General features: G+C 35.9%; 2 protein-coding genes across 4 annotated transcripts; both read right to left on the bottom strand.

Annotated features, from left to right (window-relative positions):
• Window positions 1-1,805: 1,805 nt before the first annotated feature.
• LOC125650334 (uncharacterized) lies at window positions 1,806-4,794 on the bottom strand. 2 transcript variants are annotated; one of them, XM_048878538.2, is made up of 2 exons: window positions 4,663-4,794; window positions 1,806-3,160 (listed from the first exon to the last, which is right to left on the bottom strand). In XM_048878538.2, exon 2 carries the CDS (start codon window positions 3,133-3,135, stop codon window positions 2,029-2,031), a length of 1,107 nt encoding a protein of 368 aa, XP_048734495.2. In that variant the 5' UTR covers window positions 3,136-3,160; window positions 4,663-4,794; the 3' UTR covers window positions 1,806-2,028. The 2 variants fall into 2 exon arrangements, with proteins under 2 accessions (XP_048734495.2, XP_048734486.2); XM_048878529.2 differs by having other exon boundaries at window positions 4,413-4,771.
• Window positions 4,795-12,088: 7,294 nt separating this feature from the next.
• Window positions 12,089-16,462, bottom strand: LOC125650449 (coiled-coil-helix-coiled-coil-helix domain-containing protein 2-like). Of its 2 annotated transcripts, XM_048878782.2 has the most exons (4): window positions 16,240-16,462; window positions 14,245-14,368; window positions 13,254-13,482; window positions 12,089-12,277 (listed from the first exon to the last, which is right to left on the bottom strand). In XM_048878782.2, the coding sequence occupies exons 1-4, from the start codon at window positions 16,311-16,313 to the stop codon at window positions 12,267-12,269; spliced, it is 438 nt and encodes a 145-aa protein (XP_048734739.1). In that variant the 5' UTR covers window positions 16,314-16,462; the 3' UTR covers window positions 12,089-12,266. The 2 variants fall into 2 exon arrangements, with proteins under 2 accessions (XP_048734739.1, XP_056009701.1); XM_056153726.1 differs by having other exon boundaries at window positions 12,231-13,482; window positions 16,240-16,435.
• Window positions 16,463-21,662: the final 5,200 nt, after the last annotated feature.

Genomic DNA, 21,662 nt, shown 5'->3' with positions numbered 1-21,662 from the left:
AACCTATTTTTGTCTTTCATTGATTGTATCCCCTTTGAAGGGAGCGTGCCCCTTCATTTGAACAAACTTGGATCTCCTCTACCCAAAGGTGATGTATACCAAGTTTGATTAAAATTGTACCAGTGGTTCTGGAGAAGATTGGAGAAGATTGATTGATTATTGTTTAACGTCCCTCTGAGAATTTTTCACTCATATGGAGACGTCACCATTGCCGATGAAAGGAAGCAAAATTTACGCCTATGCACGGCGCTTACGGCCTTTGAGCAGGAAGGGATCTTTATCGTGCCACACCTGCTGTGACATGGGGCCTCGGATTGTGTGTGTTGGAAGCATCAGTTGTGTATTTTGCATCAATACAATTCAATCATCCCACACAGTACTATATATACATGTAATCGAGATCATCTTACTCAGTATTTAAAAAGGCACACCATATATACATTTCATTAACTCTGCTTAAATACTTCCAATAACCACTATCGTTATGTATATCGATGTATATCGTTATCGTTATCGTTATGGCGTTGCATGTTTGACCAAATGGCGATATGCTACTCAGTCGACCTGCGTTTTTGATTTGATACACGTTGCAGCGAAATCGGCAACCTACCGATACTCATTCTCTACCCAGAGTTCCGTGTGCTACTTGCACTACGTGTTCCCGAGGCCTTCCGATTTGCAAGCACATTTATGTTTTGGGCATATTATGAAATGCTTTTGGTGCAATTACTGTAAATTTTCTGATCCTAAATTTTGAGTTACTTCGTAAATATGCGTGTGAATGTAGGGTATTTCACATGGTGGAGATTTAATGTAAACATGGAATCAAAAGTAAGAAAGGCTGTAAAAAATACGATAAAACTTGTAAAATAAGACACATTAAACAGCTAAATGGTAAAAAATATACTAAACAACGTGCCAGTGGGCTATGAAAACAGTTTGTTGTATCACCTGCTGCCTAAACTTTCAAAGGGAAAGGGAACGAGAATGATTGTTTTAGATCATGTGATTATATTGTCACGTCGTTCCAAGCGTGGGCAGCATTCAAGATCGTAGCTGGCTAGGTATGGTGGCTGATTTGTGCCATTTTCCACCTTATCGTCTTTTTGTTATTTCGAGAAAATACAACAAAACGATATTTAGCGACTTTTCGTCACTAAAATAATGAAAAGACGACAAAATTATAATATTAGCAACTTTTCGCCTTATAATAACGAAAAGAAAAATTGTAAAATGGCACAAATCAGCCATCATACTTAGCCCGTAGGCTAGCTGCTACGACCTTGAACGCAGCCTGGCAAAGGTGTAAGAGAAGCTTGCGTAACGCGCCCTCTGGTGAGAGAATGACCGATACTTTCACTAGTTAAAAATCAATGTATCACCACCTTTTAAAATATCTACGATAACTATATATACATTACGTGACTGGTAACCGATTCTTTCAGCCATTTTGCTGATTTCTATGAAATTTTATATTTGTACAGAGTAAAAAAATTGGATACAATATTTAGGTAGGCCCCTATACAAATGATTCTAATGGCAGTCTATATTTTTGTTTTGATAGTTTCAGAGATGTAAAGAGACTCTACTTCTCTACTGATTAACCAGGTTGAAAAACAATGCATCATTAATCATTTTGTAAAATTAATCAGCATTTTACTCTGCCATCATCAAAGTCTATCTGTATTGTCTTTTTGGTCATACAGATATTTTGTTGCAGAGGAAATGCCGTATATCTGGTGCTGCAATTACATCATCTGTAATATTTAGTGAATTTTAAAAAAAGGGGGGGGGGGGGAGTGCAATTTCATTTAAAACAAGAATATCATTTATTTCTATGAATACAAATAAGTGCTTTTAGATTTGGTTAATTTTCCCCATTCAACAAAAAAGCTAACATTTCCAGTGCGAAAAAATTTCCTGATATACAGCAATTCCATTTGGTTACATAAATGCACTGTACATAGTGAAGAAAATCTAATCATAAAATTTGTCTTCTTAGCACGATGAAATACAGATAGTGGAATGTTAACGAGTATGTGAAGGACAACCGCCACAAACGTGATCTCCGCCAAATTCTAATGCAACGTTGGTTAGGAATTGCTTGTCAATAAGATCGTCAAACCTATAGACAGAAATAGCGGCCGAAGCTTCGTAGCTCTCCTTACAAACTGGTCGGAAACCCTGTCTTTCTGGTCCATATAAACACTGACTGAAAGAGGTTAGATCCGCTGTTACATATAAATTCACTGAATGGATCAATCCTTTTGCCGTAACATTTACAAATCCACGACACCCATCCTCTAGTGCTGAAACACGACTGTCGTACGGATGAAAATCAATGGATATATCTTTCAAAGGATTTCTATATCCAAACAAATAAGCTGTGACGGCAAGTGGACCTATCTGAACAGGTCCACCAGAAATGGCATACGATGCATTATTAGGAGAAATTCCCTGCGACCATATCCATGCCTTTGGAAACGATTTACCCCAATTTTTCTCCATGTGAGCGGTTCCTTGTCTTCCTCGATACACAATTTCTTTACCGTTTTTGAATTCATAAGAAACAACTGCTGAACGAAGGCTGTAAACAAACCAATGAAGCGGAAGTGGGAGTTTATCCACCCATCCCCCTGGTCCTTCGCCATTTGGACCCCAAGGTAGCGGAGAAGACAACTTGCCATACAGAGAGACATTGCCAAGTTTTACTTGAAATGAGGATTGCACAGCATCTGTCTGGAAGAAAACGGTGTTTTCGGCATTTTCAGCACTCCATGTGAAGTTAGCTGGCGATATGTCATCTGGATTTTGATGAACTGGTTCACCTCTCACTCTAACTATTACGTCAGACGAATTAAACGCTGCATCGTAGGATACAAGCTTGCATCCAGTAACAGAACAAGCTCTCACCAAGATGCTGCACAAAGCCGGCGGATACTTTTGAAAACTATTAGATTGACTTGGTAGAACTTGTCCAAAGAGTAATCCTAAACTGTTGCCGTTGTAAGAATCTACTAACCGTATATACCATCCCTCAAAAAATGGTCCACGTGAGGGGAACAAATGGGGATCATATTTATTTCCCAAAACTAATGTTCCTATGTATACTACAGATAACCAAATGAAATGCATGCTATTTCTTTCCTGAGCCCGTACCCTGTAAAGTGGAAAAAGGAATAGCTAAAATACACATATTGCATGTCCTCTCAAAGCTACTCTTAGAATGTTGAATTACTTTTGAACCTAACACAACCAAATAAAGTAAATAAGCTTTCGCACAATTTATATACGTCTAGTAATACTGAGTCTCCAGCATGGTTCAGATTTCATCTATTTCTCTATCTAGAGGTTTGTAATTGACAAACTCGCACTATGGCACAACACCAGGCCTGGAGGTTATAAAACTTTTACAGTACTCATACTCAAACTTAGCCATGTTTGGTTTGAGTACTACTCTGAGCAAGCTCCAAGCATACTCGAAAATCTTGAGCATGTACTCCATTTGAGTATGAGAACAATTTTATAAAAGTTTGATAGCCTTCACTTTTGAGTATGAGTACGATTTAGAGCACGGAGTTCGAGTTTGAGTATGAAAACGTGCTCAAAAAAGTTTTATAACCTCCAGGCCAGATCTAATAATCACAATGCATTGTCAGGTATCCATGGCTAATTTTGTGTATCTACTCAACAAGAAGCCCATGGGTCAAATTGCTCACACGAGCTACTGCATTTTCTCATGTAAAACATTAATTTCACAATTATGCCCCCTTCTCAAGTGATCCAACCTAGAACCCGTGGGTCATGATGTGAACAAATTTGAATCTGCCCTACAAGAGAATGCTTGTGTTCTAATTTGAAATTTTACAAATGTACCATTGAGAAGCTTTTCAGAGTCTGCTTCTATATTCCTATATATAAAAACCCTATAAGTGAACCCACCTTAACCCAGGTGTCATGACATGAACAAACTTAAATCTACTCAGGTGTCATGACATGAACAAACTTAAATCTGCTCTGTAAGATGAAGCTTTCACGTGAAATCAACAAATTAAATCCTTGTAATCTATATCCTTGTAATCTATCTTACTTTGTGTCAAACAGTTTTCTGGACTGTTTTACACTTCACTAGTATATATACCTTTAACTATTGATATATGCATGGTTACCTAATGAGTAGATTCAAATCAAGTTTTTTGTTATGGATGATATGTTCTAACAACAAGAGGCCCATATCAGGCCCTACCATTGTTCAGCTGTTGTGATTTTAAAAGATTTTTTAAATCAATCTTAATTCCCATGAAAAAATTTGACCCCATATTATGTGGCCCCAACCTAGTCCTAAAGGATCACAACATAACTGAAAATGAATTCATGTAACACAGAGATGCATCAACACCAATTTGACTTACATGATTTTGCTGTTCTAGATAAGATCATGGTATGATATGAAGACCATTCTGCAGCTCAGCCACCATACCTAGCCCCTAGCCAGCTGTTCAGAATGGATTGACCTTTGATCTTTGACCACGTGACCTCAGTATCTTTACTAACAGAATGTGAATGAGCTGACAATGGTCTACCGACCGACAAGTGCAAAGCAATATGCCCCTATTCTTTGAAAGGAGGAGGGTAAATAAAAAAGAAGACAGGAGTCCTTACTAGTGCTCTATGGCTTACTCGTCACATTTCAAAAATATGATGTTCATATTCATGATATTGGCCCTCATGAAGTTTCCGGAAGCTATGGTACTTTATCGCTTATATTTGGTCGGGTTCAACAAGTTTGGGCACAAATTAAAAATCAAAGTACTGAAAGTACTGAAACAAGGTGACGAACGATGCAAAATGTCACAAAGATACTAATGCTATATATACTGTATATTTCGGTGCACCACGTTTCCGTCGGTAGGTATTTTTACCGCCAGACACAGCCGAACACCGCCGACCACCAAAAACATTAGGTATATATTAAAATAAATCCCCAAAACAGACCATATGTGAATAATTCAACGTATTTAAATAATATAATGAACTTATATGCATTAATAATGTGATAGAATACTGTAAAAGTTATGTACAGCCACCGCCGAACATCTGTATACTACCGCCGAACACCTAAGATGTGCTTTATAGTATGAAAGGTGGGTATCATAATTATTGTAACAAATATCACAAATAATTTATGATGTTTTTAGCATTTTTTAAAACCTAAAAATAGGAAAATCCAACATTTCATGTGCAACTAGGCCTTTTGGGGGAAATACATCAGATTACAGTTTAGCGTTTGACTCCCATCCCGATCAAATTCAAGCCACATTACTTTTACAGTATTTTATCACATTATTAGTGCATATTAGTTCATTATATTAATTAAATACGTTGAATTATTCACATATGGTCTGTTTTGGGGATTTATTTTAATATATACCTAATGTTTTTGGTGGTTGTCGGTGTTCGGCTGTGTCTGGCGGTAAAAATACCCACCCCGTTTCCGCAATAAAAATGTTACGATTCCGCATTTTTTTTTTTTTTTTTTTTTTTTTTCACTATTCCACAAAAAATATGGCATATGATTCCGCAGATATCTTACCTGGATTACAATGACAATGATTTATTTGCACAAGCACAATAACAATTACTGGCAAAGGCACATATTATAGATTCATTCTTCGTTCTAAGAGTATTATTTTAAAACTTAAATACCACCTGAACTGCCATAGAAAAACAAAACAAAACAAAATACAAAAAACCGAGCTATTATCATACCGGAATAAATTTTTGAAAAAATTTCTGAAAACAGGTTGAAAATTACTGTACTCATCGGGCACACTAGTGTTTTTTTGAAATTCCCACTGATTTGCTTCCACGCATGATAATATGAAACAAGAAGCCCCACAGATCGTGTCGGTCACATGAGCATTAAAACTATCACTAGCCCTAAGGGCTACAAAATCTATAATAGTTTTCATTTTCTGTATATATAGGTAGCAGTATAAAACAAGATGTGCTATTTAAAAACACACACACACACACACACAAAAGCCCCCAAAAGTGTTCAGGACTATTGATGAAAGACTATACACAACACAATATATATTACATTAACACTATATGACTATTTTGGATCCACCCTTGGGTTGCGAAATTCCCAATTTTGTATATATGCCTTTCTGTTTTTCCTAAAGATGCCTTCGGTTTTTCTACAGTGTCAGCAATATTAAAGAAGTCTTACAAATAATAAAGACATTTAATCACTTTGACCATCCTGGCCCCACCCTGGTACCAAAACCCTGAGATATTGAAATTTACAAATTTTGATAAATGGCTACCCCTCCTTCAAAATATCCATTTAGTTTCAATTTAGTATCAATAATGTAAAACAAGATATTATCTAATTGAAATGAAAGGTCTAATAGTCTTGCCATAAGAAATCTATATACAAAATATGAAAGATCTACTTTAAATAGTTCAGGAGATATTGAACAGGTCAGTGATTTAAAAAGTAGGTCCAATTCCAAGGTCACAAGTTCAAACTTCAATGTCTGACAAAAAACTAAATTCACATATTTCACCAAGCCCCCCCCCCCCACCCCACCCTTTCCCCCATTATCCCCTTAAAACTAAATATGATGAATGTTGAAACTATTCGAAGTAAAAACATACAGTTATTAATGACACTCTGTATACCTTTTCTACTGTTTATTCACGAATGAAAGTGTACATTAAAACTACTAAATGTTCATTAAAATGTAAATATTATATGGTTTTCAACAGTCGCTTGTCTTTTTTCTTCGTCGATGTCGGATGACAGAAACTTACAGGAGGATTTAACCCCTCCCTAACTATTTGAATTTAGATTTTTATCCGACATCGATAGTAGGTTATGTTTTCTTAAAAGTAGGTCAAACTTCGAGTTCAAGATCACAACGCCAAAAGCCATGAAGTGAAATTAATGGTTTTGCCATATGAAGTGTAATATTATGTACAAAATATGAAAGATCTACCTTAAATAATAGTTCAGGGAATATTGAATAGGTCAATTTTAAAAATTAGAAGTAGGTCAAACTTCCAGGTCAAGGTTGCACACCATTGGATCACATGAAAGGTCTTGCTGTAATAATGCATATACAAAATATGAAAGCCCTAGTTTATATAGAGATATTTCCTATATCCATGTGTTTCAGAAAGCTTTTAGGTAAAGAACTTGACCCATGATATGCTGGCCCATTGGTTCTTGAGAAAAAGATGTTTGAATGCCCCCCCCCCCCATTTTTGCCCTCTCGTGATTATTTCCCCTTCAAGGGAATGGCCCTTCATTTGAACAAACTTGAATTCCCTTCACCCAAGGATGATTTGTACCAAGTTTAATTGAAATTGACCCATTGGTTCTGGAGAAGATTTTCCTATATATTAGCATGAAAAACTTTGATCTCCTATGGTGGCCCACCCATTCCCCGGGGCCATGATCTGAATAAATTTAAATCGACTCTATCTCAAGAAGCTTTCATGTGAATCTCCACTCTTCTGGCCCAGTGGTTTTGAGAAGATTATAAAATGATTTTTAAATGACCCCTCCATATTTTTGCACTTTCTTGATTTTCTCCCCTTTCAAGGAGGCATGTTCCCTCATTTGAAAAACTTGAATCAAAGGATGATTTATGACAAATTTGATTGAAATTGGTTAAGCATTTATGGAGAAAAGGTCGAAAATATTAAAAGTTTACGGACGGACGGACAGACAGACGAACAAAATGTGATCAGAAAAGCTCACTTAAGACTTCGGCTCAGGTGAGCTAAAAAGTTGATCTGTGTAACTGATAATTAAAACATACAGCAGATCCAGGGGGGGGGGGGGGGGGGGGGAGGGAGAATATGAGGTTTAAGGGGCCCTACCGCCCAACCCCAATCTACACTGGAATTTATGAGTTTCACATTTTTATTACTGCTATGCACCCCCAAAACAGTTGGACCCCATGGAAAAACTGGGTTACCTTGAAAAAAAAAGAAGAAAAGTTCAACCAAACACGTACTGCAGATTTGTAGCATTGAGCAACTAATGCGACGCTTCATGGTACTACTTGTTGTATCATTAGCGGTTTGGACTGCAAACATGTGCTTGTATCATGAAACATTGCAACAGCACTACAAATGATTGTAACATTAACGGTTTACACTGTAGACTGTTAATGCGATAATTTGTATCATTAAGCGTTGCAACTGAACCCCTTAATGTAGGTTGTATCATTAGGCGTAATTGTTTCATCAGCAGTTTCTACAAAGCCCTGTTAGAGCAAATTGTATTGTAAAAGAATGTTAAGTAGCCATTTATGTTCATGATGATTTTATTCACCTGTAATATAAAAACCCTAAAGAAAATTATGACCTGTAATATAAAAATCCTAAAGAAAATGATATTCTAAAATTCTGATATGGATATGAAAAGTTTCGGAATCGGGATGGGGTTTAGGTACGTAGAACCGTTAGTGGAGGGGGGGGGGGGGGGGTTGTAGGGTGTAGACACGTACAACGGGGGAGGGGGGGTTGCCCTCTTTTTAGCTCACCTGAGCTGAGTGGTCAAGTGAGCTTTTGTGATCGCCTGTTGTCCGTCTGTCTGTAAACTTTTTACATTTTCGATTTTTCCAGAACCACTGGGCCAATTTCAACCAAACTTCCAAACTTGGTAGAAAGCATCCTTGGACAAAAGGCTTTCCAGTTTATTCAAAGGAAGGGTCATGTCCCTTTCAAAGGAGAGATAATAACAAAAGCGCAAAAATAGGGTGGGGTCATTTAAGAATCTTTTTCTCAAGAGCCACTGAGCCAGAAGAGCTAACATTAACATGAAAGCTTCCTGACATAGTGCAGATTCAAGTTTGTTAAAATCATGAACCCCAGGTATAGGATGGGGCCACAATAGAGGATCAAAGTTTTACATACAAATATATAGGGGGAATCTTTTAGAATCTTCTCAAGAACCGCTGGGCCAGAAAAGCTGAGATTTACATAAAAGCTCTCTGACATAGTGCAAATTCGAGTTCACTAAAATCATGACCCCCGGGGGTAGGACAGGGTCACAATATGGGATCAAAGTTTTACATACAAATATATAGGGAAAATCTTTAAAGATCTTCTCAAGAACCACTGGGCCAGGAAAGTAGAAATTTACATGAAAGCTTCCTGACATAGTGCAGATTCAAGTTTGTAAAAATCATGGACCCACCCCCTCCTAGATTTTAAAAGTCAATCTTCAAACTGACCCCCCCCCCCCCATCACCTTGAAGAACCGTGTGCCTGGGGTTAGAAGTATTGCAGGTCATAAGTATATCAGAGAATCAAATTATCATATATTTATCATTAGCCAGTCAGTATCATTTGGAACCGGTTCGGAATAAATAGGATCTTAATTAATCTTCTGATGTGGCTGGCGTTTGTATTAATTATGAATCCAAAGTTATATCCTTGTACAACAATTCCCGGTCCCTCATCCAAAAAACTCCTCCAGTTCTGAAATAAATCGTCTATGGGATTACTTTTCACTTCCACTTGTTTGGGTTTCGACATTTATAAAACGCACTAAATTTACCACTTTTTTGGTACATTCGTAATATAATTCTCAAAAAAAGTTATATGATTCTTGTTTGATAGATCACAGAAAGTTTAATGCCAATTTATTTTACCCCCCCCCCCCCCAGAAATAGTTTTGCAAGGGGGGTTTGGGGGTGGGGGTGAATAATGAAAATGAATTTAATTCATATTCATTACTGTTTCAGCTTTTCAGAGTTAATAACTTATTTGTTATGGTACATGTATTTCAATACTAATTTTGTAATTAGTTCAATAAATCTGAATCTCCTTCAAGCAAGGATGCTTTATGACAAATTTGGTTGGATTTGGTCCAGTTATTCTTGAGATTTGAGAATAAGTACCGGTAAGAAATATGAGAACCTTACAGACAAGCTACCCCCTCTCCCCCACCCACCCCAATAAAAAACCCAACCCAATAACCACCGAAAAGGAATTAATCAAGAAAAATTAAAATGCCTAAGCAGAAAAACAGATATAGACATTTTGAAGAAGCAAACCGGTTTATGGACCTCTTTGGTGTCAGAATTCATCAACAAGAGGCTTTAATGTGCCTTACCGGTCACCTGGGTACAATGCACCACATTATCCAAAGCTCATGTGCATGAAATTTTTAAAATCATTAATATACAAAAATGTCTAACATCATTAGGTAATTTGCCATAGGACCCAAAGTTCCTACTCCTAGGAGTAAATTCAATAGAAAACTCCAAGCTTACTTGCTCATGTAATATTAGAACCTGATCCCCAGACTCATTTCACAATTTAAGCAGATGACTCAGTGCTCATCAGACATGTAATCATGCAAACATTTTGCCTCCTTGGTGTTCCGAAGTCAAGAAGTTATTAAAGATATAATGCATTTTCAATATATGACCAAATTATATGACCCCCTTTGAACCCAAACCCAGGGGTCACAAATTTCAAGACTTTGGGAATTTTTAGACTTGAGTACTCATTACAATCATGCAAACAGTTCAACTGCTTGATGTCCAGAAGTAAAGAAGTTTTTCCATGATATATGACCAACTTAGCCCTACCCAGGGGTCATGAATTTCACATATTTGATAGAGGCTGCTTATTATAATCATGTAAACAGTTTGACTGCTTTATGTCCTGAAGTAAAGATTTTTAAAGATTGTATCAATGCTGAGGGTTTTGCCCTCACAACTCAAGACCAAGGGTCCATGAAATTCACAATTTTGGTTCCCTTTTACCCTTAAATGCTATATGCCAAATTTGGTTAGAATTCAATGAGCTGTTCAAGAGAAGTTGAAAATGTTCGAAAGTTTACAATGGATGCACTATGATGCTGGAACAAGATAACAATATCATAAGGTCACCCGAGCGACTCGGGTGACCTAAAAATCACCAGAACAAAAATAAAGGCCAGGGCGAATACAAAATATTTCTCCACAAACCAAAATACATAGTATTATTGATGTACAATATGTTTACTATATCACATTTGAGTTTGCTTGTTAGGAAATGAGATCATCTATTATTATTATGACTGCATGCATAATCAAGGATAGGCAAAACAGTGGCAAGAAATTTGTCAATGAATACTTGGTCAACTTGTAGTATAGAGGAACCCCAATGTAAATCTGTCAAATCCATGCGAGGATTCTCGTCATCAAAGGGAGTTATGGGCATATAAGAGTTACCTTCCCTTCATAGTTCTGTTAAACTTTCTCAGAAATTGCAGGAAATGAATACCTTTTCAATAATTTTCAACATCTTTTCAGATTTAGTGGTGTAATAAAAAATATAATCAATAATGCATGAAAATTTACTCTGTAAAACCCTGTTTTCACATTTATCTGATTTTATGAGAAAATATGTTATTAAATTTTTTTCAAAACTATTTTTATTTGAAGGAGAATTGGTGGAGAAATATGGGAAAAACACTCAGCGATTTTCTCATTCCCTCAGGTTTGAGAGCCTTACCACTGTGCCATCACAATGAACACCCAGGTATAATGTCATAGCCTACAAAGAGATGCAACATAGTTTGGTTGGTCATGATGCCATAACTAGTCAATTCACGACAATTATTAATAAATTAATGCGGCATTAAGTTTCTGACATAATAGATCAGTCCTGCCTGTCCTTTAGAGTATTGGACTTGAATGGGAAGTAAAACTGGCTCTACTTTTGTATTAGAAGTTTTTGTGTTTGGACATCAGCACTACTCTAGTTTTCTGTTCATATTCCTAGCCTTTTTAATATCCAATAAATAAAAATTTGGTGAGGATCATGTTGGGCCTTTTCAGTGGAATTTTTATGTTCCTAGCAAACTTCTTCTAGCCAGCCATACATATAACATTCCTTCCATTTAACAAGTTATTTTTCAGATTCTGACATTTCAAAAATGGACACAAATGATTATCCACCTCAAATTTTTTATATTCCATCAGTTTCAGTTATCTTTCTTATCAGAGGGGCTTCAACTTACTGGTAAAGTACAACCATTACATGTAAAAATCAAATAATTAACACAAACTGGTTTATTCACTTTTAATCAAGTAAAATGTACTATACAGTAACGGTCACAGGAGAATGGATGGTAGTTTAGTTTTTATCACACATTCAATAATAGGCCTGCCTCATGTATTTAGTACATTCACAGCACTTTCTTCTTGTCATTCCACAGACCATAGTCACATATCCACAAATATTATCTACTGTAAACCTGTTAAAAAAAATATACAAGTTTAATGTACATGCAAAAATGTAGTTGAAAAATATATCAGTGATCTTTTCAAGTGTCTTGACATATGCAATTGATAATAATGATAGTATATTCCTAGTGTGTAACCTCCTACAAACACCACAGTTACATAATGTCATGATGGACATGTCAATTCTAACATGCTGTTTTGAATTCTCTACACAATCCCTTAGAGTATGGAATTCGAATTATCAGATAAATTTCTGACCAGTAATTTTATGTGCATGCTTGTTTATTGAAATGCTTCCACAGAATTTCTCTAGGCAGGTATCTCAGAAAGTGTTCCTTGAAAAACTGGAATAAATGACAACTAGCTACCAACTTCGACACTAGTTTTATCCTTATAACTGTATTGAATATCGTCGGAACCCACAGGTTTTCTCTCTACATTCATTGAATGTTGTTCAATGGAGAGAAAACCCGTGAGTTTAGACAATGTGTTAAATTACATAGGAAGGATTTCTACTCTACAACCTGCATGAAATAGAGTAATCAAACTAAAATACTAAAAGAGTTTTCAGAAGACAACATAGCGCGCCAGGAAGCACAACTCTACTTAACCTATCCCTTTAGTTTAAAAACAGGTCAAATTCCAAGGTTACTAGGTCAAAAGTTTTGATACCTAATGTCCTTATCAAAGGCCTGGTCATGAGGCATCTAATATGAAAGACCAAACCTGTGGTATGAAGTCCCCCCCCCCCTAAATAACCCAGAAAGCCAAAGATCAAATGGCTCATAAAAAAATCCTTTTTCTTTTAAATATTTATTTAAATATAAGTAATACATGTACCATGATTGTTTTATATAATAAAAATTATGAGTTTTTTAGATTCACTTTTACTTAAAGCATTTTAGAGTTTTCCTTAACACTGATACTTGTATCAACACAAGTATTTCAATTTCAAAAGAGTTCGGAATCACCTCATTAAAAACTTACCATATTGTAATTTACAGTTCTTGAGGAGTTCATTGAAGCCTTGGCAGAGTGAAATGTCAGACTGAGTTTGAGTACACTCAATGAACTGCTTGAGTTCAAACTGACAGGCTGGTGCCTGCTGAAACTGTTGCTGGGGAGCTTCTTGGTAGGCTGGGGCCTGGGCTGGAGCCGGCTCACTATGTCCTCCACCTCCCATTCCTCCAGTCATTGCTGCTCCAATAGTATGACCCTGAGTGAAGTTATTCAACAAAATTACATGTGGGTTTTTTTTAATTTTCAAGTCATTTTTTCCTTTCCAGGGATTTATCATTTGAATAATGAAAACTGTTATGTAAATGTATACTTCAGAATTTGTATGCAGGACTTTTACTGTAATTTTCAGAAAAAGAGTCAATGTGCAATATGGAGTATAGGACAAAAAGCTTATTTTCAGGCATTTTCTGAGAAAAAATCTTTTGATTGGTTGATTTAGCAGAAAGGGCAAAGACTTTCCCACTCATTTCTAGCATGGTTATAAGGTCAGTAGGGCATGGGTATCATTGCAAATGTTAATTATACCAGTATAAATTGATCAGATGTTTCCGAAAGCATTAGTACAGGACATTCATTGTGAAGATGCAGTAAATCAAATTAAAATTTCCTGCAAATGTGCACATCAACATAGTATGTCCTTTTTAACTACAAAGTTTTATGAAATTCTGTTAAGTCAAGACTAACGGAGGCAAAACTTCAAGTTCAAATGGGGCATAACTCCTAGAAAAAAAAAGCAGAATTTCCTGTGAATCCTTGATTCAATATCAACTACAAAGTCTTATTAAATTTTGTTGAGCGGTTTCAGAGGAGCTGCGCTGAAAAGAACAGATTGATTGAGTCAAAAACATTATACCCCCTGTGACTAGTTGCGTAAGGTAGAAATATGAATGACAAGTGATCGGTGTGTATAGCAATAGATCAACTGTCTAGTACTTTACAAATAAAATATAATACTCACAACGGCCGACCCAACTGCTACACCAGCTGCTGTAGTAGCCATCTGTGCCATCAGTCCAGGCTGCCGGGGCTGGGCAGGAGCTACCATTGGTGGTGGTGGAGGAGGGGCAGCACGAGCGGGGGGTCTGAAAAAACAATTAAGGTAGTACTCTCATGTTGGGGAAGTAACTTCCTAAAGAACGATAACCCATCAATCTATGGCAATGGCTTGTTGGTGTTATGTATGACACAACACTATATTATTTAATAGTAAGAGCTTAATTAAGAAATAAATTTTGCTTTTGAATATACATGAGAGTATGAACTGCAGCACTTCACGCCTGCATACTTCATGAAATGTGCAACATCCATTACCAGTTTCAGCATTTACATGTTTTCAAAAATCAAAACACAAAGGTCTGCAGAGAAGTGGATGAAGACTATGCCTATCCACTTCTCAAAGAGAATAACTTGGATTATAATTTAATTCAAGTTTAATGACATAGGGCAGTGATTCCGAAGGTCTGTCGGACATTGGCAAATGTCCGGTAAATTTTTGTTTTGGTCCAATCAATATCAGTTGTTGGCCAGACCAAGTGTCCGATAATTTTTTCCCCCAATGAAATACATGATTAGATAAATTTTCAATTTTTAGCAGCATGTCCCAAAATTTATTCTGTTCTTTAATCATTGCAAACAGAAAACGTGTTTACGTTTAACTCAAATATTTATCAAACAATTCCCCCGAGAGGGTGATAATACAATTGAGCAATATCCCGTGAAACTACAGACATCTTTGTAGCGTTTGAATTACATAATGAATAACACGTAAATAAAGCATTTTAAAAAAACGTGGTATTTCATAACAATGTTGTTGAACATGGGTTGGAAATGTTTACTCCACTGACGAATCTGAAGTGAAATGCTTACGTTAATAATTAAAAGTATGTCGCCGATGCCATTCTGGGCCAGAAAGTTCAAATTTACATGAAAGCTTCCTGACATTTTCTTAAAATCGTGGCTCCCGGGGGCAGGGTAGGGCGACAATAGGGGATCAAAGGTTTACATGGGAATATATAGGGATCATCTTTAAAAATCTTCTTCTCAAGAACCACTGGCCAGAAAGTTCAAATTTACATGAAATCTTAAGCTTCCTGATATAGTGTAAATTCAAGTTTGTCAAAACTAAGGCCCCCAACTTGCCAAGGGTAGGATGGGGCCACAATTGGGGATTAATTTGTATATAAAATTTTGGTCTGGTAAAATGTGATTTGGTCCAGTAATATCTCAACCATTACTGGACCAAATGTCCAGTAAGTACCAGAAGACCTTGGGAAGCATTGCATAGGGTACCCCAAAAAATAGTTCTAGAATTTTGTAAAACTACTTGCTAATAACCTATAGATCTATATATATATTACAAAATTTTCCTATGAAACTTAATTTTTTTTTGCATTATACACAAACTTTATTAATTTTATGACTGAGTACCTGCAGAACTGTAGCTCTCTAAAAAAAAAAAAATAATAAATATTGTGACGGAACAGAGAGCTACAGATCCACCCCTTATAAAAACCTTCGATTTACGTCGCACAAAAAGCTGCGCATGGTATCCTATGACCTTAGCACACTACATAGCTCTGACAGCAGCACTCATTATTTCACAATTTTCAACGCATTTCAGTAGTCAAAACTTACTTCAATTCAAAATGTATTATTTGATACATAACTAAGTTCAACAATCCAGGCATACACATACACGTTTATCTTAATATATTTTTTTCAATTACATCAGACACAATTTCATAAACAGTAAACGAATTATGCAACACATGAACCACGTCCATGTGACCTTAATTTAATATAATGATACATTTTTTCAATCACATTAATTTATTCAGGTTTGTTTAAAAGCTTGTAAAAATAAACTCGGACACAATTTCATAAAAAAACATTTAAACGAATTATGCAACACATGTACCACGTCCATGTGACTTTGTTTACATCATGATTTTACCCCGATTTTGCACCCATAAATCCTCCAGAACCTCCACCAGACCTAGGAGAAGAAGCACGTCCCCTTCGTGGCATCTTTTGGAATTTATAACAAATAATATTAATTAAAACCTCTAACAGCAGCCGTTACGTTCTTCGACCAATGTCAATATTTCTCCTTGAGAGAATGACGATCCCGAACATTCGAATGCAGGGGTTTTTCGCACCACGACGTTTCTGCACCTAGTATGTAGGATGTTTTGAAACATCTGTGTTAGTCAAGGATTTTCGGTCCATGGACCGATAGTTTCGGTACCAAAGTAACCATTTCGTCTGCTATTGAAAATGTAAACCAAAGCATTCTAGAATTTAAAAAAAAAATGCATAGAATTTGGGAAAAAAATGTATTTCTGATAAAACTATTAGGCCTATATTGACCGATTTCATAGGAAAATAACCCACCCTCAGTCGAATGTATGCGGGAAGTGGACCTAGCAAGCTCAGTCCGTTTTACTGCGCAACGACCCCAGGTGGCTATATTTCCCCGATATCCGGTAAATAACACAGGCACTTGTTTCACACATGCCCCCCCCCCCCCTCCATAATAATACCACGTGGTATTATTAAGGAGAGGGGACCCATATATGAAACAAGTGCCTGTGATAAATAACCTAGAAATGTGATCTTAGAATTATTCTTGAATGTGAATATATATTTCTTAGATCAGCTTTCTTTTAGATTCAATACAAAAATTCAAACAATCCATCCAAGTCCAATATCGTCAAATTCTACATTACGGAATACAAGTACATATGGATGTACCCAGGCACGTAGCATCGTTTTTCAAAGTAAAGGGGGGGAGTGAGTTATTTGATTTTTCCTATTATTGAAGAGCAATATATAAATATATAAAAAAGCACAAAAACCCAACAACACCCTACTTTCTTAAAGTGTCGGATCTGAGAAGATACAAGGCCAGTAAAGAAATCACTCTTGTTACCAATGTAGATTATTGATACTTGTCGTTTTTTCGTGGTGTGTGTTATTTGTTTATGTAATATATGTCTCTTGATAAGACACGGGTTGCGTCGAAAATTTGAATTTTAAATAACCAACAGTGTCGTGGCCTTTTCAGTGCTTATATATATATATATATATATATATATATATATATATATATATATATAAGCACAAAAACCCAACAACACCCTACTTTCTTAAAGTGTCGGATCTGAGAAGATACAAGGCCAGTAAAGAAATTATACTTCCTAATTATGTTAGAACATCATAAGAAATCATTACAATTATGAAATTTTATAGCTCTTTCTCTTCCTCTCTCTCTCTCTCCCTCTCATTTTTAAAATTTTAAAATAAAAAAAAGGGGGGATGATAATAAGGGAAAAAATGTATTGACCTTGAAGACTAGTATTTTATTAATATATCATTTTAAGACCTCTAAACTATGGTAAAACATTATTCTAAATCAACATAAATTCGGATTCGCATAGCTCTTTATGTTGGGATATCAGAATTTCTAGAATGCGGCTTCAATTTGTCTGACCTTGAAAAATATATTACCTTGAAAAATAAAAATATTATTGAATCTTTTTCCTTAGACTTCTCTCCCATTCACCTATTCGATTGTTGATTTTAATGCTAGATCAGTGTCCTTTGATTGACTTTGTTTGTTGTTTAATCGTGTTCTTCTGGCAATCATTATTTTTCGCTGTTCACCATATCCGAATCATCAATGGTACGGACTACCTAATATTGTTTTGAACTTAATCACTCCATATCATTATCTTCCCACCATTTTATTCCATAATCACATTGTTTTGTAAGATTTCCCTCTAAATTTTTCTGATTTCTGTAATTTTTCAAGAATAATTTTATTTTCATTCCGACCCGACCATGGTACAAACTCTCTAAACCATAGTCAGTAAACACGCTTTACAACGTAACCACCACCATTTTTATCACTCAGTACAATAGTGTATCACTCTTCTCACCAATGTAGTTTATTGATACTTGTCGTTTTTGTGTGTTATTTGTTTGTGTAATTTATGTCTCTTGATAAAGACGCGGATTGCGTCGAAAATTTGAGTTTTAAATAACCAACAGTGTCGTGGCCTTTTCGGTGCTTTTATATATATATATATATATATATATATATATACATATACATATATATATACATATACATATATATATATTGCTGTATCCGTAAGGGGGGGGGGGGGCACTCACCCTTCGCTACATGGGTTTATGGAGTGCCAAATTAACATAGACTCAAATACTTGAAGATATCTTCATTAAATCAATTATTGCTCTCATCAAATGAATTAATGCGCGCTTCAATTCAATTATTGCTCTCATCAATTGAATTAATGCGCGCATCAATTGAATTAATGACCGCAATAATAGATTTTGATGCGCGCTTTAATTCAATTATTGCTGAGAGCATCAATTTCGTGGAAATATTGCTCGCAATAATTAATTTAGAGCTCGGTATAAATAATTTGATGATCTCTTTAAATCTTATTATTTACAATGCTTTTGTATAAGAAATTAATGCGCGCATCAATTATTTTAAAGAGAGCAACAATTCACTTAAAGAGATCATTAATTCAATTGTGGATATGTTGAATTGAAGATATCTTTTATTATATAGTTGCTCTCTCTAAAAGAATTATTGCTCTCTTCAAATGAATTAAAGATATTATTAATTCAATTGAAGAGAGCAATAGTTGAATTAATGCGCGCATTAAATCGATTATTACACTCGTCAAATGAATTAATGCGCGCAACAATTCAATTACTGCTCTCATCAATTGATTTAATGCGCGCATTATGTCAATTAATGCTCTCTTCAATTGAGTTGTCATAGCGCGCATCAATTCAATTGTTGATATCATTAATTCATTTGAAGAGATCATTGATTCAATTAAAGCGTGCATCAATTCAGCTGAAGAATTAATGCTATCATCAATTCAATTAATGCGCGCAATAATTCAGAATTGAAGATATCATTAATTATTTGAAGATATATTTAATTAAATTGCTGCGCGCATCAAATGAATTGATGATATCTTCAAATAATTAATATTAAGATATCTTCAATTATTTGAGTTTATGTTAATTTGGCGCTCCATATGGGTTCACTTCATAACTTACATATTCACTACTACTATCGAAACTCACCAAAGTATCTTTACCTGCATATAAAAATAACAGATAATGGAAACTGGTAAAAAAAAATTGCCTCCTTGCCCCCTCCCCATTAAATCTACGCACGACTGTCGGCCAGAACGTCCACGTCAGTCTGCGCAAACCAAAATTCAAATGATAAATATTTTTAATACCACAATAGGAATTATGTCTCCCCTCTTCCACATTCCAGGGAGAGACTATTGTTTTGAACTTTCTGTCCGTCTGTCAGTTACAGAATCTTGTGGACACTTCTCCTCCTGTATGGCTTATCGGATAGACTTGAAACTTTGTAGGCCTGCAATGTTTCATTGTCATTTGTAGATGTGCATATTGTCGGGACGTAAGGATCCAATTATTTTCCTAAAAGTTATAGTGGATCTAAGAGGGGTGGAGGATGTAAAATAGCTACACTCCTGTGTGGCTTATCCGATGGGTTTGAAACTCATTGCCATTTGCAGATGTGCAAGTTATACAGTGGGTATAAGAGGGGTGGAGGGTGTGAACACTTCTCTTTCTATAGGGTTTATCGGATAGCCTTGAAATTTTGTACAATACTTCATTATCATTTAATGATGTTCATATTGTTCGGACCCTGGGATCTATTTTCCTACAATTTAAAGTGGATCTAGCGTTTTATAGCCTTTTTTTCATGTACAAGGGTATGTTCACTTTCCTACTGGTATTTCATGCAGCATAACAGTCATCATCTTGGTATCATATACAACAATGTCATTGGTCACATCAATGTTGAATGATTTCTCCTTCTCTTTCCTCAATGCACAAAGTGCAAAATATCTATATTCCTGCTTATGCTTTTTCTTCCATAACATTCAGAACATTAAGGATACCTATAAAATGCAAAACGAAACGAATTGAAATGAAACGAAACCTACCGAAACGAAACAAAACGCTATCAAATCGAACCGAAACCTAACGAAACGAAACAGATTATGTAACCAAACTCATTATTAAATAGTAATATGGGCAAACATTTCATACCCCTGTGAAAGTTGCTACATGTAAATGAAATTCATCTCCTCTGGTCTTTAGGGTTGACTAATACGGTCAACCGGTTAGCACCAAACATTGTTTGAAGAAGTCGGTGTCTGGAGAAAGTATAAAGCTGGAGCACGTGCAAATAACTAAAGTTGCGAATGTTGGAAGAAGTGGGGGCTAAGCAGGAGGTGGAGGGTGTGTGTGTTGTGTTACAGGTCTGAGGAAACACACTATATGAAGGGGAGGGGGAGATTCGCCGGCGTTGGATCGGCCTTTTGAAAACAAGTACGTTTCAATATTATTTCCTCTAGAGACAAATGTATGTATATATGTGAGTATTGTTGGTTTTACATGATAGACAAATGTTCATAAATATATAGGTGTTGCTAAAACGCGGAACAGAACTTTAAGAATGTAGCCAAGATAACACCAACAAGAGTACCGTAACATACAACATAAGCCCCTTAGACCTTCAGTGCAATATCTGTATCCATGATGAGAAAAAGTCCAGAAAACTATTTGACCTACTTTTAGTCCTAAAGTAGGTCACGGTGCACCAGTCAAGTTGAAATGTGAAATGATTATATATTTCTCCGAGAGGTTCCGACAAAATTTCAGTTCCTAATGAAAAAAAAAAAATCTGGAACACTAAGTGATACTACGACCTTGAGAAACAATACGCATCCTCCACTTGGCATAAGGTATATATGTATAAAGTTTGATGGTCCTAGCCCCAATGGTTCGGTCTGTATCTTGCCTACAAGGTTTTCCTTCTTGATACTACAATCTTGACCTAGAAGAACAAAAGTCGTCATCCACTTCGCACGAGGAGTATGCACAAAGTTTGACAGTTCTAGCCCCAATAGTTCAGTCTGTATTCTGCTGACAAGGTTTTCCTATTAACTGATACTACAACCTTGACCTTGAAAAACAATAGGCACCTTCCTCTCATCATGGTGATTAAATGTACCAAGTTTAAGATCCTAGCTCTAATAGTTCGGTCAGTATTCTGCCTACAAAGTTTTCATATTAAATGATACTACTACCATGACCTCTGACCTTGAAAAACAAACGTAATCTTTCTCTCATTCTGGTAATTAATTGTACCAAGTTGTAAAATCCTAGCTCCAATAGTTCGATCTGTATTCTGCCTACAAGGTTTTCCAATTAATTGATACCACGACCTTGACATTTTCGCAATTTCCAAATGCATCATCCATCAAATACAAAGAACAGTTG

Source organism: Ostrea edulis, chromosome 1 (genome assembly GCF_947568905.1).
Source record: "Ostrea edulis chromosome 1, xbOstEdul1.1, whole genome shotgun sequence".
Taxonomy (NCBI): Eukaryota; Metazoa; Mollusca; class Bivalvia; order Ostreida; family Ostreidae; genus Ostrea; species Ostrea edulis.
The sequence above is the reverse complement of the archived record's forward strand: the minus strand, read 5'-3'. Positions and strand labels throughout refer to the sequence as shown.